At 47.3% G+C, this 22,969-nt stretch overlaps 1 protein-coding gene across 3 annotated transcripts in view; it reads right to left on the reverse strand.

The window, feature by feature from the left end:
• Window positions 1–22,751, reverse strand: part of LOC139557909 (PDZ domain-containing protein 4-like) — a 75,814-nt gene extending 53,063 nt beyond the window's left edge. The window contains exons 1-2 of one of the 3 annotated variants that reach the window (XM_071373244.1): window positions 21,926–22,751; window positions 19,641–20,647 (exon numbers count right to left, since the gene is read on the reverse strand). In XM_071373244.1, the coding sequence (XP_071229345.1) occupies window positions 19,641–19,700 (60 nt within the window). In that variant the 5' untranslated portion in view covers window positions 19,701–20,647; window positions 21,926–22,751. Of the gene's footprint in view, window positions 1–19,640 lie in introns of all 3 variants that reach the window. The other 2 variants (XM_071373248.1, XM_071373243.1) reach the window with 2 other exon arrangements.
• Window positions 22,752–22,969: the final 218 nt, after the last annotated feature.

Raw genomic sequence — 22,969 nt, forward strand, 5'->3', positions numbered from 1 at the left:
CCTTCTCTCTATCCCTAACCCTCTCTCTAACATCCCCCTCTCTCTATCCCTAACCCTCTCTCTAACATCCCCTTCTCTCTATCCCTAACCCTCTCTCTAACATCCCCTTCTCTCTATCCCTAACCCTCTCTCTAACATCCCCTTCTCTCTATCCCTAACCCTCTCTCTAACATCCCCTTCTCTCTATCCCTAACCCTCTCTCTAACATCCCCTTCTCTCTATCCCTAACCCTCTCTCTAACATCCCCTCTCTCTATCCCTAACCCTCTCTCTAACATCCCCTTCTCTCTATCCCTAACCCTCTCTCTAACATCCCCTTCTCTCTATCCCTAACCCTCTCTCTAACATCCCCTTCTCTCTATCCCTAACCCTCTCTCTAACATCCCCTTCTCTCTATCCCTAACCCTCTCTCTAACACCCCCCTCTCTCTATCCCTAACCCTCTCTCTAACATCCCCTTCTCTCTATCCCTAACCCTCTCTCTAACATCCCCTTCTCTCTATCCCTAACCCTCTCTCTAACATCCCCTTCTCTCTATCCCTAACCCTCTCTCTAACATCCCCTTCTCTCTATCCCTAACCCTCTCTCTAACATCCCCTTCTCTCTATCCCTAACCCTCTCTCTAACATCCCCTTCTCTCTATCCCTGGATTGACCCCTCACCCCCATCCTCCGCTCCCCAATCCACTCAGGCCCATAATGTGTGTCAAACAAGGCTAATGTAACTCTCTGTTGGATCTGATACCAGGCTAGTTTCTTTCTGATCTGCAGTGTTTGGCCCTCACAGCATAGTTAGGTGAGTCTATAGGGGACACCAGAGACTGGATCCAGTGTTTGGCCCTCACAGCATAGTTAGGTGAGTCTATAGGGGACACCAGAGACTGGATCCAGTGTTTGGCCCTCACAGCATAGTTAGGTGAGTCTATAGGGACACCAGAGACTGGACCCAGTGATTGGTCCTCACAGCATAGTTAGGTGAGTCTATAGGGACACCAGAGACTGGATCCAGTGATTGGTCCTCACAGCATAGTTAGGTGAGTCTATGGGGACACCATGTACATGTTGGTAGGCTTCTGGTGGGTTTGCAAGGGTTGGCGTCTTGTTAGTCTCATGTTCTTCAGACCAGAGTCTTCAGGGACCATCTACAGATGTAATGACAGCCGACAGGAAATGCAAACTTGTACTGTATTCTAGGTTTAAAAAGGCTTCTAAAATTGTGATTTAGACTTTAAAATGTATCAATCCCTACAAAAATGTCAATTCATTGTAATCGATGCAATAGTTAACATTTCCTGTTGCTGCAGAATTATTTTCCTGCTGTGAGAAACTGCTCAAATTAAGATCCTACATCTGTATAAACGTTGGATCAAACATCTCCAATCCAAAATCAAATCTAGAGTCGGCTTTCTATTTCGCAACAAAGCCTCCTTCACTCACGCCGCCAAACTTACCCTAGTAAAACTGACTATCCTACCGATCCTCGACTTCGGCGATGTCATCTACAAAATAGCCTCCAACACTCTACTCAGCAAACTGGATGCAGTCTATCACAGTGCCATCCGTTTTGTTACTAAAGCACCTTATTCGACCCACCACTGCGACCTGTATGCTCTAGTCGGCTGGCCCTCGCTACATGTTCGTCGTCAGACCCACTGGCTCCAGGTCATCTATAAGTCTATGCTAGGTAAAGCGCCGCCTTATCTCAGTTCACTGGTCACGATGGCAACACCCACCCGTAGCACGCGCTCCAGCAGGTGTATCTCACTGATCATCCCTAAAGCCAAAACCTCATTTGGCCGCCTTTCCTTCCAGTTCTCTGCTGCCTGCGACTGGAACGAATTGCAAAAATCTCTGAAGTTGGAGACTTTTATCTCCCTCAACAACTTTAAACATCTGCTATCTGAGCAGCTAACCGATCGCTGCAGCTGTACATAGTCCATCGGTATATAGCCCACCCAATTTACCTACCTCATCCCCATACTGTTTTTATTTATTTACTTTTCTGCTCTTTTGCACACCAGTATCTCTACTTGCACATGATCATCTGATGATTTATCACCCCAGTGTTAATCTGCTAAATTGTAATTATTCGCTCCTATGGCCTATTTATTGCCTACCTCCTCACGCCTTTTGCACACATTGTATATAGATTCTCTTTTTTTCCTTTTTTCCCCTACTATGTTATTGACTTGTTTATTGTTTACTCCATGTGTAACTCTGTGTTGTTGTCTGTTCACACTGCTATGCTTTATCTTGGCCAGGTCGCAGTTGCAAATGAGAACTTGTTCTCAACTAGCCTACCTGGTTAAATAAAGGTTAAATTAAAAAATAAAAAAATTCTCTCATGATCTGAGCCAGGTACAGGACCACCGCAATACAATACTGTAAAATACAATACACGATTACGATACAGGTTGAAGACGTATGATCGTCATTCCCATGAGCGTACCACCCTACTATAGGCCAGGGATGAGGCGTACAATGATTTCAATCTAGACCTACGGTATGTCAGCCTTGGATTCGCCGTGCTAAAAAAAGTTTTTTTCCGATGAGAACCTGTGGCTACATGATCAAGACAACGGTTTAATTCAAACTAGTGCCTGCTAAACATTACGTTACTTTCATTTCTGACATTTTGATGACATTGTTTTGGGGGGGTTTTAGGCTGGGTTTTCTGTACAGCACTTTGAGATATCAGCTGATGTAAGAAGGGCTTTATAAAATAAATTTGATTTGAAAGATGTCTTCAATGAGCACACCCTTGGAGCACACATGGGACAGAAATTATGGGAAATTTGTTGTTCAATCAATTTTAATGACTAATGTGTATTTCTTTTAATGTGAAAACAGTGTAATATACAGTAATTTACTGTACTGTCGCGTACTACATTCAAAGGAACACATGTCCTACATTCGTTGCTATTGGATGAAATGGTGGTTAAAATAACTACATTGGTAAGATATGATTAGGTTGTATTTTGATGGTGATTAAATGGATGTAGTCATTATATTTCACTCATATTCTGGTTCAGCGGTTGTGTGGTGAAATATTTCTACAAACAAAATGAATGTACAACGAAAGGTTTTGATCGTCAGACTGTATTATCAGACTAGAGTTTTTTTTACTGTGTTTTCTGAAAATTCCCCCACATTCATGTGAACATAGTACCAAAGGGATTAAAAATGTGTCATTGTATAAAGACTTAATGGCTTGGGTTGGTTGCTGTTTCCTTCTGTGTATCTGAGTGTGTGAGTAGCGAGTGTGTGTGTGTGTGTGTGTGTGTGTGTGTGTGTGTGTGTGTGTGTGTGTGTGTGTGTGTGTGTGTGTGTGTGTGTGTGTGTGTGTGTGTGTGTGTGTGTGTGTGTGTGTGTGTGTGTGTGTGTGTGTGTGTGTGTGTGTGTGTGTGTGTGTGTGTGTGTGTGTGTGTGTGTGTATGTGTGTGTGTGTGCCTATGTGTGTGTGTGTTTTCATTACTGTGTCTCTCTGCGTGTCAGTATGAGGAAGCACAGCCTTGCCTAATGACCCTAGTTGCCTTGGCAACGGCATCCCATTGAGACAAATCTGACAGATACAGAGAGAGAGAGGGAAAGAGAGTGAAGGAGTCAATGATAGAGGGAGACAGGGAGAAAGGTAGACAGGGAGAGAAGGAGACAGTGAGAAATGTAGACAGGGAGAGAGGGAGACAGGGAGAGAATGAGACAGGGAGACAGGGAGACAGGGAGAGAGGGAGAGAAGGAGACAGGGAGACAGGGAGATAATGAGACAGGGAGACAGGGAGATAATGAGACAGGGAGACAGGGAGAATGGGAGAGAGGGAGACAGGGAGATAATGAGACAGGGAGACAGGGAGAATGTGAGAGAGGGAGACAGGGAGACAGGGAGAGAATGAGACAGGGAGACAGGGAGAGGAGACAGGGAGACAGGGAGAGAAGGAGACAGGGAAAGAGGAAGGGAGGGAGAGAAGGAGACGTGGAGAGAAGGAGAAAGAGAGGAAGAGAGGGAAGAAGAAAAGAAGAGAGTCTGACTGCCAGCCAGACACACAGAGTGGGTGTAGTGTGAAGGATTAATAATGATGGAACGGTCCAGTCTGGTTGAATGTTTTTTGATTTATTTAACTAGGCAAGTCAGTTATTAAAGAACAAATTCTTATTTACAACGATGGTCTAGGAACAGTGGGTTAACTGGTCTAGGAACAGTGGGTTAACTGGTCTAGGAACAGTGGGTTAACTGGTCTAGGAACAGCGGGTTAACTGGTCTAGGAACAGTGGGTTAACTGGTCTAGGAACAGTGGGTTAACTGCCTTGTTCAGGGGCAGAAGGACAGATTTGTATCTTGTCAGCTCGGGGATTCAATCTAGCAACCTAATGGTTCCTGGCCCAACATTCTAACCACTAGGCTACCTACCGGTTCATTCAAATGGCTCCAGTCTGGTTTAATGATTTATTCAAATGGATCCCGTTTGGTTAAATGGTTCATTCAAATGGCTCCAATCTGGTTTAATGATTCATTAAAAAGGCTCCAGTCTGGTTTAATGGTTCATTAAAATGGCTCCAGTCTGGTTTAATGGTTCATTCAAATGGATCCAGTCTGGTTTAATGGTTCATTCAAATGGCTCCAGTCTGGTTTAATGGTTAATTCAAAGTGTAGGGGGCAGTATTTTCGTTTTTAGGCTAAAAAGCGTACCCATTTGAAACTGCCTATTTCTCAGCCCCCGAAACGAGAATATGCATATACTTGTCAGATTGGGATAGAAAACACTCTAAAGTTTCCAAAACTGTCAAAATTTTGTCTGTGAGTTTAACAGAACTGATATTGCAGCCTAAAACCTGAGGAAAATCCAATCAGGAAGTGCCTCTGTTTTTGAAACCTCTCTGTTCTTATGCACCCCTATCACCCATTTAGAGGGATATCAACCAGATTCCTTTTTCTATGGCTTCCCTAAGGTGTCAACAGCCTTTAGACATAGTTTCAGGCTTTTATTTTGAAAAATGAGCGAGAACGATCACATTGCGTAAGTGGATAGGTGGGGGCTCTCAGAGTGAGTTGTGCGCAACAGAGAAAGGCGGCCATTGTTACTCCCGGTCCTATTGAAAAACCAACAATCCCGGTTGATATATTATCGAATAGATATTTGAAAAACAACCTGAGGATTGATTATAAAAAACGTTTGACATGTTTCTGTGGACATTATGGATATTATCTGGAATTTTTGTCTGCGTTGTCGTGACCACTATTTCCTGTGGATTTCTAAGCATAACGTGCCAAACGAACGGAGGTATTTGGATATAAAAATATCTTTATGGAACAAAAGGAACATTTGTTGTCTAACTGGGAGTCTCGTGAGTGAAAACATCCGAAGATCATCAAAGGTAAACGATTAATTTGATTGCTTTTCTGATTCTCGTGACCAAGTTACCCGATGCTAAGTGTACTTAATGTTTTATCGAGCGATCGATAAACTTACACAAACGCTTGTATTGCTTTCGCTGTAAAACATAATTTCAAAATCTGAGACGACAGGTGGATTAACAAAAGGCTAAGCTGTGTTTTGCAATATTGCACTTGTGATTTCATGAATATGAATATTTTCTAGTAATATTATTTGACTGTGGCGCTATGCTATTCAGCATTGCTGATGACAATTATCCCGGATCCGGGATGGGTGGTTCAGAAAGGTTAAAATGGCTCCAATCTGGTTTAATGGTTAATTAAAATGTCTCCAGTCTGGTTTAATGGTTAATTAAAATGGCTCCAATCTGGTTTAATGGTTCATTAAAATGTCTCCAGTCTGGTTTAATGGTTCATTAAAATGGCTCCAGTCTGGTTTAATGATTCATTAAAAGTGCTCCAGTCTGGTTTAATGATTCATTAAAATGGCTCCAATCTGGTTTAATGGTTCATTAAAATGGCTCCAGTCTGGTTTAATGGTTCATTAAAATGGCTCCAGTCTGGTTTAATGGTTCATTAAAATGGCTCCAGTCTGGTATAATGATTCATTAAAATTGCTCCAGTCTATGGTATAATGGTTCATTAAAATGGCTCCAATCTGGTTTAATGATTCATTAAAATTGCTCCAGTCTGGTTCAATGGTTCATTAAAATGGCTCCAATCTGGTTTAATGATTCATTAAAATGGCTCCAATCTGGTTTAATGGTTCATTAAAATGGCTCCAGTCTGGTTTAATGGTTCATTAAAATGGCTCCAGTCTGGTTTAATGATTCATTAAAATGGCTCCAATCTGGTTTAATGATTCATTAAAATGACTCCAATCTGGTTTAATGGTTCATTCAAATGGCTCCAATCTGGTTTAATGGTTCATTCAAATGGCTCCAATCTGGTTTAATGATTCATTAAAATGGCTCCAATCTGGTTTAATGATTCATTAAAATGTCTCCAATCTGGTTTAATGATTCATTAAAATGGCTCCAATCTGGTTTAATGATTCATTAAAATGGCTCCAGTCTGGTATAATGGTTCATTAAAATGGCTCCAGTCTGGTTAAATGGTTCATTCTAATGGCTCCAGTCTGGTTTAATCACTTCCCCACTGGGCACAGTGTTTAAATTAATGTTGTTTCCACGTAATTTCAATGACATGACATTGAACCAACATGGAATGAACGTTGAAGTGACGTCTTTTCCCAATGTGTTAGAACTGCAATATGTCCCCTGGAGATTCACTGGAATCACTATCAAACTATGAAGACAAAACATTGGATTCTGCTCTTCAATGACAGAGCAGATATTTATTCATGTGATAATTGAGCAGGTTGAGGTGACTAAATTGCTTGAAGTAACCCTGGATTGTAAACTGTCATGGTCAAAACATATTGACAGCTAAAATGGAGAGAAGTCTGTCCATAATAAAGTGCTGCTTTGCCTTCATAACAACACTATCAACAAGGCAGGTCCTACAGGCCCTAGTTTTGTCACACCTGGACTACTGTTCAGTCATGTCTTCAGGTGCCATTAAGAGCCATTAAGAGGGACTTAGGAAAATTGCAATTGTCTGGCCCTTGGATGTACACTCAGAGCTAACATTAATAGTATGCATGTCAATCTCTCCTGGCTCAAAGTGGAGGAGAGATTGACTTCATCACTAATTGTATTAATGAGAGGTATTGACATGCTGAAAGGACCAAGCTGTCTGTTTCAACTTCTGGCACACAGCTCAGACACCCATGCATACCCCACAAGACATGCCACGGGGTCTCTTCACAGTCCCCAAGTCCAGAACAGACTTTCGGAGGTGCACAGTACTACATAGAGCCATGACTACATGGAACTCTATTCCACATCAAGTAACTCATTCAAGCAGTAAAATTAGATTTTTAAAAAACTGATTCAAAAAACACCTTACGGTACAGCGGGGACTGTGTAGCAACACAAACATTGGCACAGACACATGTATACAAACCCACGATAACATATGTACTTTACACACAACGTTCACATGGATTCTGTGTTGTAGATATGTAATAGTAGAATAGGGGTCTGATGACACACACTTAATATGTTGTGAAAACTTGCTGTAAATATTTTGTAATGTTTTTTTTTTTTTAAATCCTTCATTTTGGTGGACCCCCAGGACGAGTAGCTGCTGCCTTGGCAGGAACAATTGCAGATCCATAATAATATTAATATTGATGAAATTTCACAAATCAGCTGGAGGTAGATAACACACTTCACGAGAACCACATACCAGGTTTTTAACAGGTTTGTTAGCATTTAAATTTTCTGACTATTTTCTTTACCCACCATGCTCAAATTCTAGACCTTGGATTAAAACAAGACTATAGTGCCATTAAAGTCACCATTAGAGTTAAATTTTGAGGGGGGATTGGCAACATTTGAAAGTGCAACCCTTTTTATTAAATGTATAATTTATTGCTCTCACGTGCATATTTCTGTCCATTAAGAACCAACGATGTGCTACCTTTTTGTAGCATTTCTGACAATGCTAATATATTTTAAAAGCGAAGCTCAGAGTTCTAATACTGGGTCGAGCAACTACGGTTCATCTGTAACAACACAGCTGCTGCTGCAACAACCTGCCAGTCATACGAGTCACATCATAAGGTGGAATTCCCCTCGACCATGGCTACCACAGAGTTCTGTAGTGATACAGGACAATGACCCAACACACCTCCAGGCTGTGTAAGGGCTATTTTACCAAGAAGGAGAGTGATGGAGTACTGCATCAAATGACCTGGCCTCCACAATCACCGACCTCAACCCAAGTGAGATGGTTTGGGATGAATTGGACCACAGAGTGAAAGAAAAGTAGCCAACAAGTGCTCAGCATATGTGGGAACTCCTTCAAGACTGTTGGAAAAGCATTCCAGGTGAAGCTGGTTGAGAGAATGCCAGGAGTGTGCAAAGCTGTCATCAAGGCAAAGTGTCTCTATTTGAAGAATCTCAAATATGAAATATATTTTGATTTGTTACTATATGATTTCGTATGTGTTTTTTCATAGTTTTGATGTCTTCACTATTATTCTACAAAGTACAAAATAGTAAAAAATAAAGAAAAACCTTTGAATGAGTAGGTGTGTCGAAACTTTCGACTGGTACTGTATATATCTACCTAAAATACTTCGTACCTCTGGACATTGATCTTGTACTAGTACTCCCTGTACAGTCTACCTACGCCTGTTGTACTCGGTTGCATGTGTCAAATAAAATTTGAATTGTGTCAGGAGGGCAGTGTTGCTGTGGGGGTTACAGAAGCAGCCATCTGGTGAGGAGGACTGAGGAGTAGCCCCAGGCTGCAAGGTGAAATAATACACAGACACAGACACACACGCACGCACGCACGCACGCACGCACGCACGCACGCACGCACGCACGCACGCACGCACGCACGCACGCACACACACACACACACACACACACACACACACACACACACACACACACACACACACACACACACACACACACACACACACACACACACACACACACACACACACACACACATACAAGAAAACCTCATACAGTGGGATCTGGAGTGTTATGATTCTAGCCCAGATCAATCACCACACATATTTCTATAATGAATGAGGCTGTAAGGGGACTGAAGGAGGGGAAGGACAAGGGGGAGATGGCGGAGGAGGAGAAGGAGAAGGGAAAGAACGGGGGAGGGCAAGGGAGAGGGAGAGAGGGGGGAGGACAGGGGAGAGGGAGAGAGGGGAGGAGGACAGGGGAGAGGGAGAGAGGTGGGAGGGCGGGGGAGAGGGAGAGAGGGGAGGAGGACAGGGGAGAGGGAGAGAGGTGGGAGGAGGACAGGGGAGAGGGAGAGAGGTGGGAGGACAGGGGAGAGGGAGAGAGGGGAGGAGGACGGGGGAGAGGGGAGAGGTAGAGAGGGGAGGAGGACGGGGGAGAAGGAGAGAGGTGGGAGGAGGACAGGGGAGAGGGAGAGGGAGAGAGGGGAGGAGGACAGGGGACAGGGAGAGAGGTGGGAGGAGGACAGGGGAGAGGGAGAGAGGGGAGGAGGACAGGGGAGAGGGAGAGAGGTGGGAGGAGGACAGGGGAGAGGGAGAGAGGTGGGAGGACGGGGGAGAGGGAGAGAGGGGAGGAGGACGGGGGAGAGGGAGAGAGGGGAGGAGGACAGGGGAGAGGGAGAGAGGGGAGGAGGACAGGGGAGAGGGAGAGAGGTGGGAGGAGGACAGGGGAGAAGGATAGAGGGGAGGAGGACACGGGAGAGGAAGAGAGGTGGGAGGAGGACAGGGGAGAGGGAGAGAGGGGAGGAGGACAGGGGAGAGGGAGAGAGGTTGGAGGAGGACAGGGGAGAGGGAGAGAGGTGGGAGGACGGGGGAGAGGGAGAGAGGGAGAGGGAGAGAGGTGGGAGGAGGACAGGGGAGAGGGAGAGAGGTGGGAGGAGGACAGGGGAGAGGGAGAGAGGTGGGAGGACGGGGGAGAGGGAGAGAGGGGAGGAGGACGGGGGAGAGGGGAGAGGGAGAGAGGGGAGAGGGAGAGAGGGGAGGAGGACAGGGGAGAGGGAGAGAGGTTGGAGGAGGACGGGGGAGAGGGAGAGGGAGAGAGGGGAGGAGGACGGGGGAGAGGGAGAGGGGAGAGGGGGAGAGGGAGAGAGCTGCAGTAATGGAAACCCCTTCAGATGATCAGGTTGAATGAAATTAAATCAGGAGTCAAAGCCCTCTGGCTAAAGTACGACTATGAAAAACAGGAACAGCTTTTGATCAACACAATAGACTACTGCATTTAACCCTTAAGGGCACTGTCCACGCCCCTGCGGAAATCTTATTAGCAAAAATAAAATAAAATCCCCATATAAAAATATGTCAGTTTAATCTGGAGATATCAGGTTTTACATTGTGTATGTTACACTTCCTCATCTGTCTGTGTTACACTTCCTCATCTGTCTGTGTTACACTTCCGCATCTGTCTGTGTTACACTTCCGCATCTGTCTATGTTACACTTCCGCATATGTCTGTGTTACACTTCCGCATCTGTCTGTGTTACACTTCCTCATCTGTCTGTGTTACACGTCCGCATCTGTCTGTGTTACACTTCCGCATCTGTCTGTGTTACACTTCCCATCTGTCTGTGTTACACGTCCGCATCTGTCTGTGTTACACTTCCGCATCTGTCTGTGTTACACTTCCGCATCTGTCTGTGTTACACTTCCGCATCTGTCTATGTTACACTTCCTCATCTGTCTATGTTACACTTCCGCATCTGTCTGTGTTACACTTCCGCATCTGTCTGTGTTACACTTCCTCATCTGTCTATGTTACACTTCCTCATCTGTCTATGTTACACTTCCGCATCTGTCTGTGTTACACTTCCTCATCTGTCTATGTTACACTTCCGCATCTGTCTGTGTTACACTTCCTCATCTGTCTATGTTACACTTCCGCATCTGTCTGTGTTACACTTCCTCACCTGTCTGTGTTACACTTCCTCATCTGTCTATATTACACTTCCGCATCTGTCTATATTACACTTCCTCATCTGTCTATGTTACACTTCCTCATCTGTCTGTGTTACACTTCCGCATCTGTGGTGAAAGGTGACAGAGGTAGAGTGTGTCAGACCATGAGGCATCCCGAAAATCGGTCTTCGCAACAAAATTGCCTGGTAGCATCCGAACGGTTTGGCCTAAAAAACTATGTTGAACCCTTCTATGGAAAGATGAGACTCTCACGAACACAATGGTATTCTCCATTTTGCTTTATGTCTGTGACTCGTCTGAAACCGGTACAGCCGATCTGACAACTTTTGTCTGTAGCTTCAGAATGGTTTGGGCTACACACAGTGTAAAGGTGAGACTTTCGCAAACACGTACATGTCAGTTATTTTGCTGTAGGACGCCCACAGGCATCACAAGACTCGTCTGAATGTCATCCGGTACCAGTCGAAAAAATTTATGTTATGGATACTTTTTATTGACCAAAAAAAGGGGTTAAATACAATCTCCCTGGTCTTTGTGGTTGAATCTGTGTTTGAAGTTCACTGCTCGACTGATTGTATGTGTGGGGTACAGAGATGAGGTAAGAATTCAAAAATCAAATCAAATTGTATTTGTCACATGCGTCGAATACAACGCAATTATTTACTAAATGAACTAAAGTAAAAAAAATATATTAAAAAATAAGACAAGAAAATTACATAACAAGGCTATATACAGGGGGTACCGATACCAAGTCAATGTGGTAATTTCTACCTTGACTAACCTGTACCCCTGCACGTGCCATGAAGTGCTTTGAAATGCTGGTAATGGCTCACATCAACACCATTATCCCAGAAACCCTAGACCCACTCCAATTTACATACCGCATCAACAGATCCACAGATGACGCAATCTCTATTGCACTCCACACTGCCCTTTCCCACCTGGACAAAATGAACACCTATGTGAGAATGCTATTAATTGACTACAGCTCAGCGTTCAACACCATAGTGCCTTCAACGCTCATCACTAAGCTAAGGACCCTGGGACTAAACACCTCCCTCTGCAACTGGATCCTAGACTTCCTGACGGGCCACCCCCAGGTGGTGAGGGTAGGTAACGACACATCCTCCACGCTGATCCTCAACACAGGGGCCCCTCAGGGGTGCGTACTCAGTCCCCTCCTGTACTTCCTGTTCACTCATGACTGCGCGGCCAGGCATGACTCCAACACCATCATTAAGTTTGCCGATGACACAACAGTGGTAGGCCTGGTCACCAACAACGATGAGACAGCCTATAGGGAGATCAGAGACCTGGCCGTGTGGTGCCAGTACAACAATCAGTCCCTCAACGGGATCAAGACAAAGGAGATGATTGTGGACTACAGATAAAGGAGGAACGAGAACACCCCCGTTCTCATCGATTGCGCTGTACTGGAGCAGGTTGAGAGCTTCGAGTTCCTTGGCGTCCACATCACCAACAAACGAACATGGTCCAAACACACCAAGACATCGTAAAGAGGGAACGACAAAACCTATTCCCCCTCAGGAGACTGAAAAGATTTAGCATGGGTCCTCAGATCCTCAAAAGGTTTTACAGCTGCACCACCGAGAGCATCCTGATGGGTTGCATCACTGCATGGTGTGACAACTGCTCGGCCTCCGGCTGCAAGGCACTACAGAGGGTAGTGCGAACGGCCCAATACATCACCAGGGCCAAGCTTCCTGTCATCCAGGACCTCTATACCAGGCGGTGTCAGAGGAAGGCCCTAAAAATTGTCAAAGACTCCAGCCACCCTAGTCATAGACTGTTCTCTCTGCTACCGCACTGCAAGCGGTACCCGAGCACCAAGTCTAGGTCCAAGAGGCTTCTAAACAGCTTCTAAACCCAAGCCATAAGACTGCTGAACAGATAATCACACGGCTACCCCGACTATTTGCACCCCCACCCCACACTGCTGCTACCATGATCTATGCATTAATAACCCTACCTGCATATACATAATTACCTCGACACTGGTGACCCCCGCACATTGACACATTGACTCTGTAACGGTACCCCCTGTATATAGCCTCCACATTGACTTGGTACCCCCTGTATATAGCCTCCACATTGACTCTGTATCGGTACCCCCTGTATATAGTCTCCACATTGACTCTGTACCGGTACACCCTGTATATAGTCTCCACATTGACGCTGTACCGGTACCCCCTTTATATAGTCTCCACACTGACTCTGTACCGGTGCCCCCTGTATATCGCCTCCACATTGACTCTGTACCGGTAACCCCTGTATATAGCCTCCACATTGACTCTGTACCGGTACCCTCTGTATATAGCCTCCACATTGACTCTGTACCGGTACCCCCTGTATATAGCCTCCACATTGACTCTGTACCGGTACCCCCTGTATATAGCCTCCACATTGACTCTGTACCGGTACCCCCTGTATATAGCCTCCACATTGACTCTGTACCGGTACCCCCTGTATATAGCCTCCACATTGACTCTGTACCGGTACTGTCACGATCGTGTGGAGGAGAGACGGACCAAAACGCAGCATGTGGAAAATAAGCCATCTTCTTTTATTTTTTACTACGAAGATGAACATGAAACGAAACACTATTACAAACAATACCAAAAACAACAAACGACCGTGAAGCTATAAACGTAGTGCGCACACACACACAGGCTACAAACGTTCAACATAGACAATTCCCCACAACCAGCTAAAGCCTATGGTTGCCTTAAATATGGCTCCCAATCAGAGACAACAATAACCAGCTGTCTCTAATTGAGACCCAATTCAGGCAACCATAGACTTTCCTAGATACCTACACTCAACCATAGACACAGCTAGACTACTATACTAAACATAAACCCAACTACTCTAATAAACCCCCTAAACCTTACAACCACCCTAGACACTACAAAAACCACATACATTCCCCATGTCACACCCTGACCTAACCAAAATAATTAAGAAAACAAAGAATACTAAGGCCAGGGCGTGACATAACCCCCCCCCCTTAAGGTGCGAACTCCGGGCGCACCAGCACAAAGTCTAGGGGAGGGTCTGGGTAGGCTTCCGTCCACGGCGGCGGCTCCGGCACTGGTCGTGGTCCCCACCCCACCATAGTCACTACCCGCTTTCGTAGCCTCCTCCAAATGGCCACCCTCCACATTAACCCCACCGGACTAAGGGGCAGCACCGGACTAAGGGGCAGCACCGGACTAAGGGGCAGCACCAGGATAAGGGGCAGCTCCGGACTGAGGGACGGCAGCTCCGGACTGAGGGACGGATCCTGGCTGGATGACGGCTCTGGCGGATCCTGGCTGGACGGCTCTGGCGGATCCTGGCTGGACGGCTCATGGCTGGCTGACGGATCTGGCTGCTCATGGCTGGCTGACGGATCTGGCTGCTCATGGCTGGCTGACGGATCTGGCTGCTCATGGCTGGCTGACGGATCTGGCTGCTCATGGCTGGCTGACGGATCTGGCTGCTCATGGCTGGCTGACGGATCTGGCTGCTCATGGCTGGCTGACGGAGCTGGCTGCTCATGGCTGGCTGACGGAGCTGGCTGCTCATGGCTGGCTGACGGAGCTGGCTGCTCATGGCTGGCTGACGGCTCTGGCTGGTCATGGCTCGCTGACGGCTCTGGCTGGTCATGGCTCGCTGACGGCTCTGGCTGGTCATGGCTGGCGGAAGGCTCTGGCTGATCCGTTCTGGCGGAAGGCTCTGGCTGATCCGGTCTGGCGGAAGGCTCTGGCTGATCCGGTCTGGCGGAAGGCTCTGGCTGATCCGGTCTGGCGGAAGGCTCTGGCTGATCCGGTCTGGCGGAAGGCTCTGGCTGATCCGGTCTGGCGGAAGGCTCTGGCTGATCCGGTCTGGCGGAAGGCTCTGGCTGATCCGGTCTGGCGGAAGGCTCTGGCTGATCCGGTCTGGCGGAAGGCTCTGGCTGATCCGGTCTGACGGAAGGCTCTGGCTGATCCGGTCTGGCGGAAGGCTCTGGCTGATCCGGTCTGGCGGAAGGCTCTGGCTGATCCGGTCTGGCGGAAGGCTCTGGCTGATCCGGTCTGGCGGAAGGCTCTGGCTGCTCCGGTCTGGCGGAAGGCTCTAGCGGCTCCTGTCTGGCGGAAGGCTCTAGCGGCTCCTGTCTGGCGGACGGCTCTGTAGGCTCATGGCAGACGGGCGGCTTTGCAGGCTCATGGCAGACGGGCGGCTTTGAAGGCTCAATACAGACGGGCAGTTCATGCGGCGCTTGGCAGACGGACAGTTCAGACGGCGTTGGGCAGACGGGCAGTTCAGGCGCCGTTGGGCAGACGGGCAGTTCAGGCGCCGCTTGGCAGACGGGCAGTTCAGACGCCGCTTGGCAGACGGGCAGTTCAGGCGCCGCTTGGCAGACGGGCAGTTCAGGCGCCGCTTGGCAGACGGGCAGTTCAGGCGCCGCTTGGCAGACGGCAGACTCTGGCCGGCTGAGACGCACTGTAGGCCTGGTGCGTGGTGCCGGAACTGGAGGTACCGGGCTAAGGACACGCACCTTCAGGCTAGTGCGGGGAACAACAACAGGGCACACTGGACTCTCAAGGCGTACTATAGGCCTGATGTGTGGTACCGGCACTGGTGGTACCGGGCTGAGGGCACGCACCTCAGGACGAGTGCGGGGAGAAGGATCAGTGCGTACAGGGCTCTGGATACGCACAGGAGGCTTGGTGCGTGGTACCGGAACTGGTGTTACCGGACTGGAGACACGCACCTCAAGGCTAGTGCGGGGAGCAGGGACAGGGCACACTGAGTTCTCAAGGCGCACTATAGGACTGGTGCGTGGTACCGGAACTGGTGGTACCGGGCTGAGGTCACGCACCTCAGGACGAGTGCGGGGAGAAGGATCAGTGCGTACAGGGCTCTGGATACGCACAGGAGGCTTGGTGCGTGGTGCCGGGACTGGAGGCACTGGGCTGGAGACACGCACCACAGGGAGAGTGCGTGGAGGAGGAACAGGGCTCTGGAGACGCACTGGAAGCCTGGTGCGTGGTGTCAGCACTGGTGGTACTGGGCTGGGAACACACACCACAGGGCTAGTGCGAGGAGCAGTAACAGGACGCACAGGACTCTGGAGACGCACGGGAGGCTTTGTGCGTGCTGTAGGCACTGTCTTCACCAGACGGCTAGCACGCACCTCAGGACGAGTATGGAGAGCTGTTCCCGGTGACATTAAATCACCAACACGTTCATTCGGACGGATGCCGTGCCTCATGCACCAAACCAATACATCCCTCATAACTCTCTCCTCCAATTTCTCCATTAACTCCTTTACTGTCTCTGCGCCACTCTCCTCCAAATCCGCCCTCACCGGCTCCTTACGGTAAGCAGGAGGAGTTGGCTCACGTCTCCCGACTGACCCAACTAAACTCCCCAAAACCCCCCCCCCCAAGAAATTTTTGGGTTTGACTTACGGGCTTCCAGCCTTGTTTCCGTGCTGCCTCCTCATATCGCCGCCTCTCCGCTTTCGCTGCCTCCAGCTCAACTTTGGGGCGGCGATATTCTCCTGGTTGAGCCCAGGGTCCCTTTCCGTCCAATATTTCCTCCCAAGTCCACGAGTCCTGGTTCCTCTCACGCTGCTTGATCCATGGTTGGTGGGGAATTCTGTCACGATCGTGTGGAGGAGAGACGGACCAAAACGCAGCATGTGGAAAATAAGCCATCTTCTTTTATTTTTTACTACGAAGATGAACATGAAACGAAACACTATTACAAACTATACCAAAAACAACAAACGACCGTGAAGCTATAAACGTAGTGCGCACACACACACACACACACACACACACACACACACACACACACACACACACACACACACACACACACACACACACACACACACACACACACACACACACACACACACACACACACACACACACACACACACACACACACACACACACACACACACACACACACACAGGCTACAAACGTTCAACATAGACAATTCCCCACAACCAGCTAAAGCCTATGGTTGCCTTAAATATGGCTCCCAATCAGAGACAACAATAACCAGGTGTCTCTAATTGAGACCCAATTCAGGCAACCATAGACTTTCCCAGATACCTACACTCAACCATAGACACAGCTAGACTACTATACTAAACATAAACCCAACTACTCTAATAAACCCCCTAAACCTTACAACCACCTTAGACACTACAAAAACCACATACATTCCCCATGTCACACCCTGACCTAACTAAAATAATTAAGAAAACAAAGAATACTAAGGCCAGGGCGTGACAGGTACTGTATATAGCCTCCACATTGACTCTGTACCGGTACCCCCTGTATATAGCCTCCACATTGACTCTGTACCGGTACACCCTGTATATAGCCTCCACATTGACTCTGTACCACCTGTATATAGCCTCCACATTGACTCTGTACCAGTACCCCCTGTATATAGCCTCCACATTGACTCTGTACCGGTACCCCCTGTATATAGCCTCCACATTGACTCTGTACCGGTACCCCCTGTATATAGCCTCCACATTGACTCTGTACTGTTACCCCCTGTATATAGCCTCCACATTGACTCTGTACCGGTACCCCCTGTATATAGCCTCCAAATTGACTCTGTACCAGTACCCCCTGTATATAGCCTCCACATTGACTCTGTACCGGTACCCCCTGTATATAGCCTCCACATTGACTCTGTACCAGTACCCCCTGTATATAGCCTCCACATTGACTCTGTACCGGTACCCCCTGTATATAGCCTCCACATTGACTCTGTACCGGTACCCCCTGTATATAGCCTCCACATTGACTCTGTACCGGTACCCCCTGTATATAGCCTCCAAATTGACTCTGTACCGGTACCCCCTGTATATTGCCTCCACATTGACTCTGTACCGGTACCCCCTGTATATAGACTCCAAATTGACTCTGTACCAGTACCCCCTGTATATAGCCTCCACATTGACTCTGTACCGGTACCCCCTGTATATAGCCTCCACATTGACTCTGTACCGGTACCCCCTGTATATAGCCTCCACATTGACTCTGTACCGGTACCCCCTGTATATAGCCTCCACATTGACTCTGTACCGGTACCCCCTGTATATAGCCCCACTATTGTTATTTACTGCTGCTCTTTAACTATTTGTATTTATTATCTCTTACTTTTCTTAAACTGCATTGTTGGTTAAGGGCTTGTAAGTAAGCATTTCACAGTAAGGTTGTATTCAACACATGTGACAAATACAATTTGATTTGATGTAGGTAGGGGAAAAGCGACTTTGCGTAGATAATATGCAGTGCATCATGTTAAACACCATTATTACACACAGAATAGGTCCATGCAACTTATTATGTGACTTGTTAATTCATCAAATGTTTCCTACTGAACTTGATTGGGCTCGTTGCCATGACAAAATGGTTGAATACTTATTGACTCAAGACATTTCAGCTTTTCATTTTTAATTAACTTGTAAAAAAAAGAAAAAAAAGAAAAGTTCAAAAACATAATTCCACTATAGGCATTATGAGGTGACACAAAATCCTAATGTATTGCATTTTAAATTCAGGTTGTAACACAACAAAATGGGAAAAAGCCAAGGGGTGAGAATACTTTCTGAACACAATTGACTACATAATAACTTTAACCAGAGGAGAGCATTAGTTTCATCTCTGTGATCTAGCGACCCTAATCAATAGTCATATTAGCTGTTCCACATTATGGATGAGCAGGGCCTACCTGTGATACTCAACATGGTCTATGCTGGTGCTATTGATAGTTAGCATGTCTCTGAAATGGTTCTTGACACCTTTGTAAAAATCATATCCCTATTAAAATGGACTACAATCGGAAAAGCATCAATCAAATGCCACTCCCTGGAAACATTGATTTGAGTTGCCCCAATGTTGATGTGTAGAAGATGAATTAAAGCCCCGAAAGGAATTAAATGGTTGAAGCAGGCAGACACACAGTACATCACATGCTTGTAGAGAAAGAGATAGATATGAAGGGGTCGTGAACCTTTGGAGAGCAGGGTTGGGGTCAGAAGCAGTTGACTGAATTGACCCCGACCCTGGTGGAGTGAGGTGAGCAGAAGGGAGGGGGTCAGAACCAGTTGACTGAATTGACCCCGACCCTGGTGGAGTGAGGTGAGGTGAGCAGAAGGGAGGGGGTCAGAACCAGTTGACTGAATTGACCCCGACCCTGGTGGAGTGAGGTGAGCAGAAGGGAGGGGGTCAGAAGCAGTTGACTGAATTGACCCTGACCCTGGTGGAGTGAGGTGAGCAGAAGGGAGGGGGTCAGAACCAGTTGACTGAATTGACCCCGACCCTGGTGGAGTGAGGTGAGGTGAGCAGAAGGGAGGGGGTCAGAACCATTTGACTGAATTGACCCCGACCCTGGTGGAGTGAGGTGAGCAGAAGGGAGGGGGTCAGAACCAGTTGACTGAATTGACCCCGACCCTGGTGGAGTGAGGTGAGGTGAGCAGAAGGGAGGGGGTCAGAACCAGTTGACTGAATTGACCCCGACCCTGGTGGAGTGAGGTGAGCAGAAGGGAGGGGGTCAGAAGCAGTTGACTGAATTGACCCCGACCCTGGTGGAGTGAGGTGAGCAGAAGGGAGGGGGTCAGAACCAGTTGACTGAATTGACCCCGACCCTGGTGGAGTGAGGTGAGGTGAGCAGAAGGGAGGGGGTCCAATAGAGGTTCTCACCTGGAACATGACCTTGTACTGTTGCTCCGGCCGGTTCACCACACACATGTTACACCCCATCCTGACTCTGGTCCTGGATCTGGTCCTGGATCTGGTCTTGGATCTGGTCTTGGATCTGGTTCTGGATCTGGTCCTGGATCTGGTTCTGACTCTGGTCCTGACTCTGGTCTTGGATCTGGACCTGGATCTGGTCCTGGATCTGGTTTTGGATCTGGTCTTGGATCTGGTCTTGGATCTGGTCCTGGATCTGGTCCTGACTCTGGTCCTGGATCTGGACCTGGATCTGGTCTTGGATCTGGTCCTGACTCTGGTCTTGGATCTGGTCCTGGATCTGGTCCTGGATCTGGTCTTGGATCTGGTCCTGGATCTGGTCTTGGATCTGGTCTTGGATCTGGTCCTGGATCTGGTCTTGGATCTGGTCCTGACTCTGGTCCTGGATCTTGTCCTGGATCTGGTCCTGGGTCTGGTCCTGACTCTGGTCTTGGATCTGGACCTGGATCTAGTCCTGGATCTAGTCCTGGATCTGGTCCTGACTCTGGTCTTGGATCTAGTCCTGGATCTGGTCGTGGATCTGGTCCTGGATCTTGTCCTGACTCTAGTCCTGGATCTTGTCCTGACTCTAGTCCTCCTAGCTCTGATTTATTCGGGTCTCAATCACCGTGTTGTGTGACCTCTGCACAGACTCCGTAGGTTAGTTTGTTAGGTGCCAATGATGAGGATATCTTAGATCCACTGTGGTAGAGTCGTGTGGCCAGCACCAAGCTGACTCAACTGTCCTAAGGCCTCAGACGCTGGGTCCTCTTTAGTTCAACGAAGTTTCAGTGATGAGGATCTCCATCGGAGATGAGAAATGGTGAGACAATCCATGTCCATCACCCATCCATTAGTGGATATTTCAAAAGAATCCCTCCTCGAAGAAAGACATGTTTAGCAAAGTACCAATAAAGCCAACTTCCGTGTTTTTTCTCTCAGCTTTTCATTCAGCTTCTGAGCTTTTCATTCAGCTTCTGTGATTTTCAAGGCAAAAACAAAGAACTTGCCAACTTCCACACGTGTACATGTGTATTTGAGCTTAGGCATGAGAACAGATTTTATTTGTTGGTCAAGTATTGTTAAATCAAATGTACGGATTGAGATGGGAGAAAAGAGGAATGGGATGATTGTATTTTATTTGATCAAATATTCTACTGTAACAGATCACAAGCAAAATACTTTAATCTCACTGTTCTCCTCAGGGAATATTTTTCAATTTATAACAATAACATTTTCCATTTCTTATATATTTCTCTGGCTCTGGGTAGTGAAAACAAAGCACAGAAGAAACGATAGTGTACCCATATGTATAGATAATTAAGTAGTGACTACTTTGCATTCACTTCCAGAGAGATAGCTGTTCCTCCCGGTGAATTTCCTCAACGACGAGCCTCCATCATCAAAGCTGAAAGCAGAAGGCTTCTCCCCATAGAGGGAATAGCACTCTGTGAACATTACCCAATCCTCTGTGAACATTACCCAATCCACTGTATCTCCCCTGCGGAGCATCATCATTATCTCACTCCTACTCACTACCACTACCCACTGTTAACGCTCTGTCTGTCTGTCTGTCTGTCTGTCTGTCTGTCTGTCTGCCTGCCTGCGAGAACAGCAGTCAGTGATCTATGATGTATTCTGTGCTTTACTAGCTTACTCTCAGATACCCAGCTGTAGGCCTTACAACTTCTATCTTATTCTTCTGTTCTTCTTATGGACATGTTAATTGTGTACATGTGCTGGGCCAGTGGGGTGTAAACAATACATGTAGAAGCATGTAGAACGTCAAAATAAATACAATGTTGTGTTGACAGTCAGGTATCCCTGATGTGTCAGAAGTCAGATGGTTGATGGGTTTTACCTGTTGGTACACTCCACTGTCCCTTCGTCTCGTTCCGGTGTCTTAAAGGCTCTGCCTGAAGGCTCTGCCTGAAGGGACGTTAGTGATCTAGTGTTTCTTCAGGAACTGTCAGAGTTTCATTGTACTTTCTCTGTATTTTTTTTTTTAGGTTACTACAAAAAACAGCCATCGTTTGTCATGACATTTCAGCCTTTATCTTTATGTGCTGAATCTTTAAATCTGACCGGTGTGAACGTATCTCTTACCTTTAAAATAAGGATTCATGTCTAACTTGTACAGCCCTAGTAACGCGTACAGAATATGTTACTAAATTAAAGATGGGGATGATGAAAGAGAGGACAGAAAAGAAACGCATGAGGTGTACATTGCAACAAAAAAAAGAAAAGTAAATTACCACACTGAAACCATCAGATGAATTAGCTAGATGTGTTGGAATCCATATCTTCTATCTCGTCCTCTTCAGTCAATATGAAAGGTTGATCAAAACTCCACCTTAGAAAAGGGGTTTGTAGTCACGATGAGGGGACAGAGTGACACTGAATCCTCATTCCTCTTTTCTCTTCTTGAAGTCTGAAAGGTTAATCCAAGGGATTAGCAACCCTCCCACAACGTCTGACTTCCGAGGATCCTACTAGGCAACGCTGTAGTTCACCACATCCATACAGACACACCACTGAATCACTGAATCCATCTACCAGCTAAGGACTGTGATTCACTGAGTCCTTACTAAGGCACAGACACTGTAGTCCAAAAACAGTCAGAGTATCCCTTCCTTTCAGGTTTGTCACAGACGTGTCTCTTGTCTGCGTGCTGCTATAAACGTGCTCCCTCTCTCTCTGGTCCCTGAACGGCTGGCTGATGCAGATGTCTCTAGCTGTGCTGTATCTCACTGCTCCTTCTCTGGTCCTGCACCAATGATTCTCAATACAAAGGTTGTGAAGCTGGAGCTGTGAAGCTGGCGCTGTGAAGCTGGCGCTGTGGAGCTGGTGCTGTGGAGCTGGCGCTGTAAAGGTGTTCTCGTGTTCCTCCTCCTCTTTCCTTCAGTGTGTTAAAGCTGTAGCGTATCCTGTTCTGCTCTGGTCTGGTCTATTCTGTTCTGGTCTATTCTGTCCTGCTCTGCTCCACAGCTGCAGGCTGAGATACTGTAGTACGCAGGCTAAGCAGCGCAGCAGCAGAAGCCAATATCTAGCAGCCACAATACATTTTCCCTCTGGTGGCCGACAGATTTCCTCTCTTCTGCCCCTCCCTCCCTCCCTCCCTCCCTCCCTCCCTCCCTCCCTCCCTCTCCCTCTCTCTCTCTCTCTCTCTCTCTCTCTCTCTCTCTCTCTCTCTCTCTCTCTCTCTCTCTCTCTCTCCCTCCCACGGTTTCTTTCACCATGTCCTCATTTGCTGCTCCGTTCTGCCTCCTCCCCTTTCCTGCATACTCTCTGTCTCTCTC

This window comes from Salvelinus alpinus, chromosome 28, assembly GCF_045679555.1.
Source record: "Salvelinus alpinus chromosome 28, SLU_Salpinus.1, whole genome shotgun sequence".
Classification (NCBI taxonomy): Eukaryota; Metazoa; Chordata; class Actinopteri; order Salmoniformes; family Salmonidae; genus Salvelinus; species Salvelinus alpinus.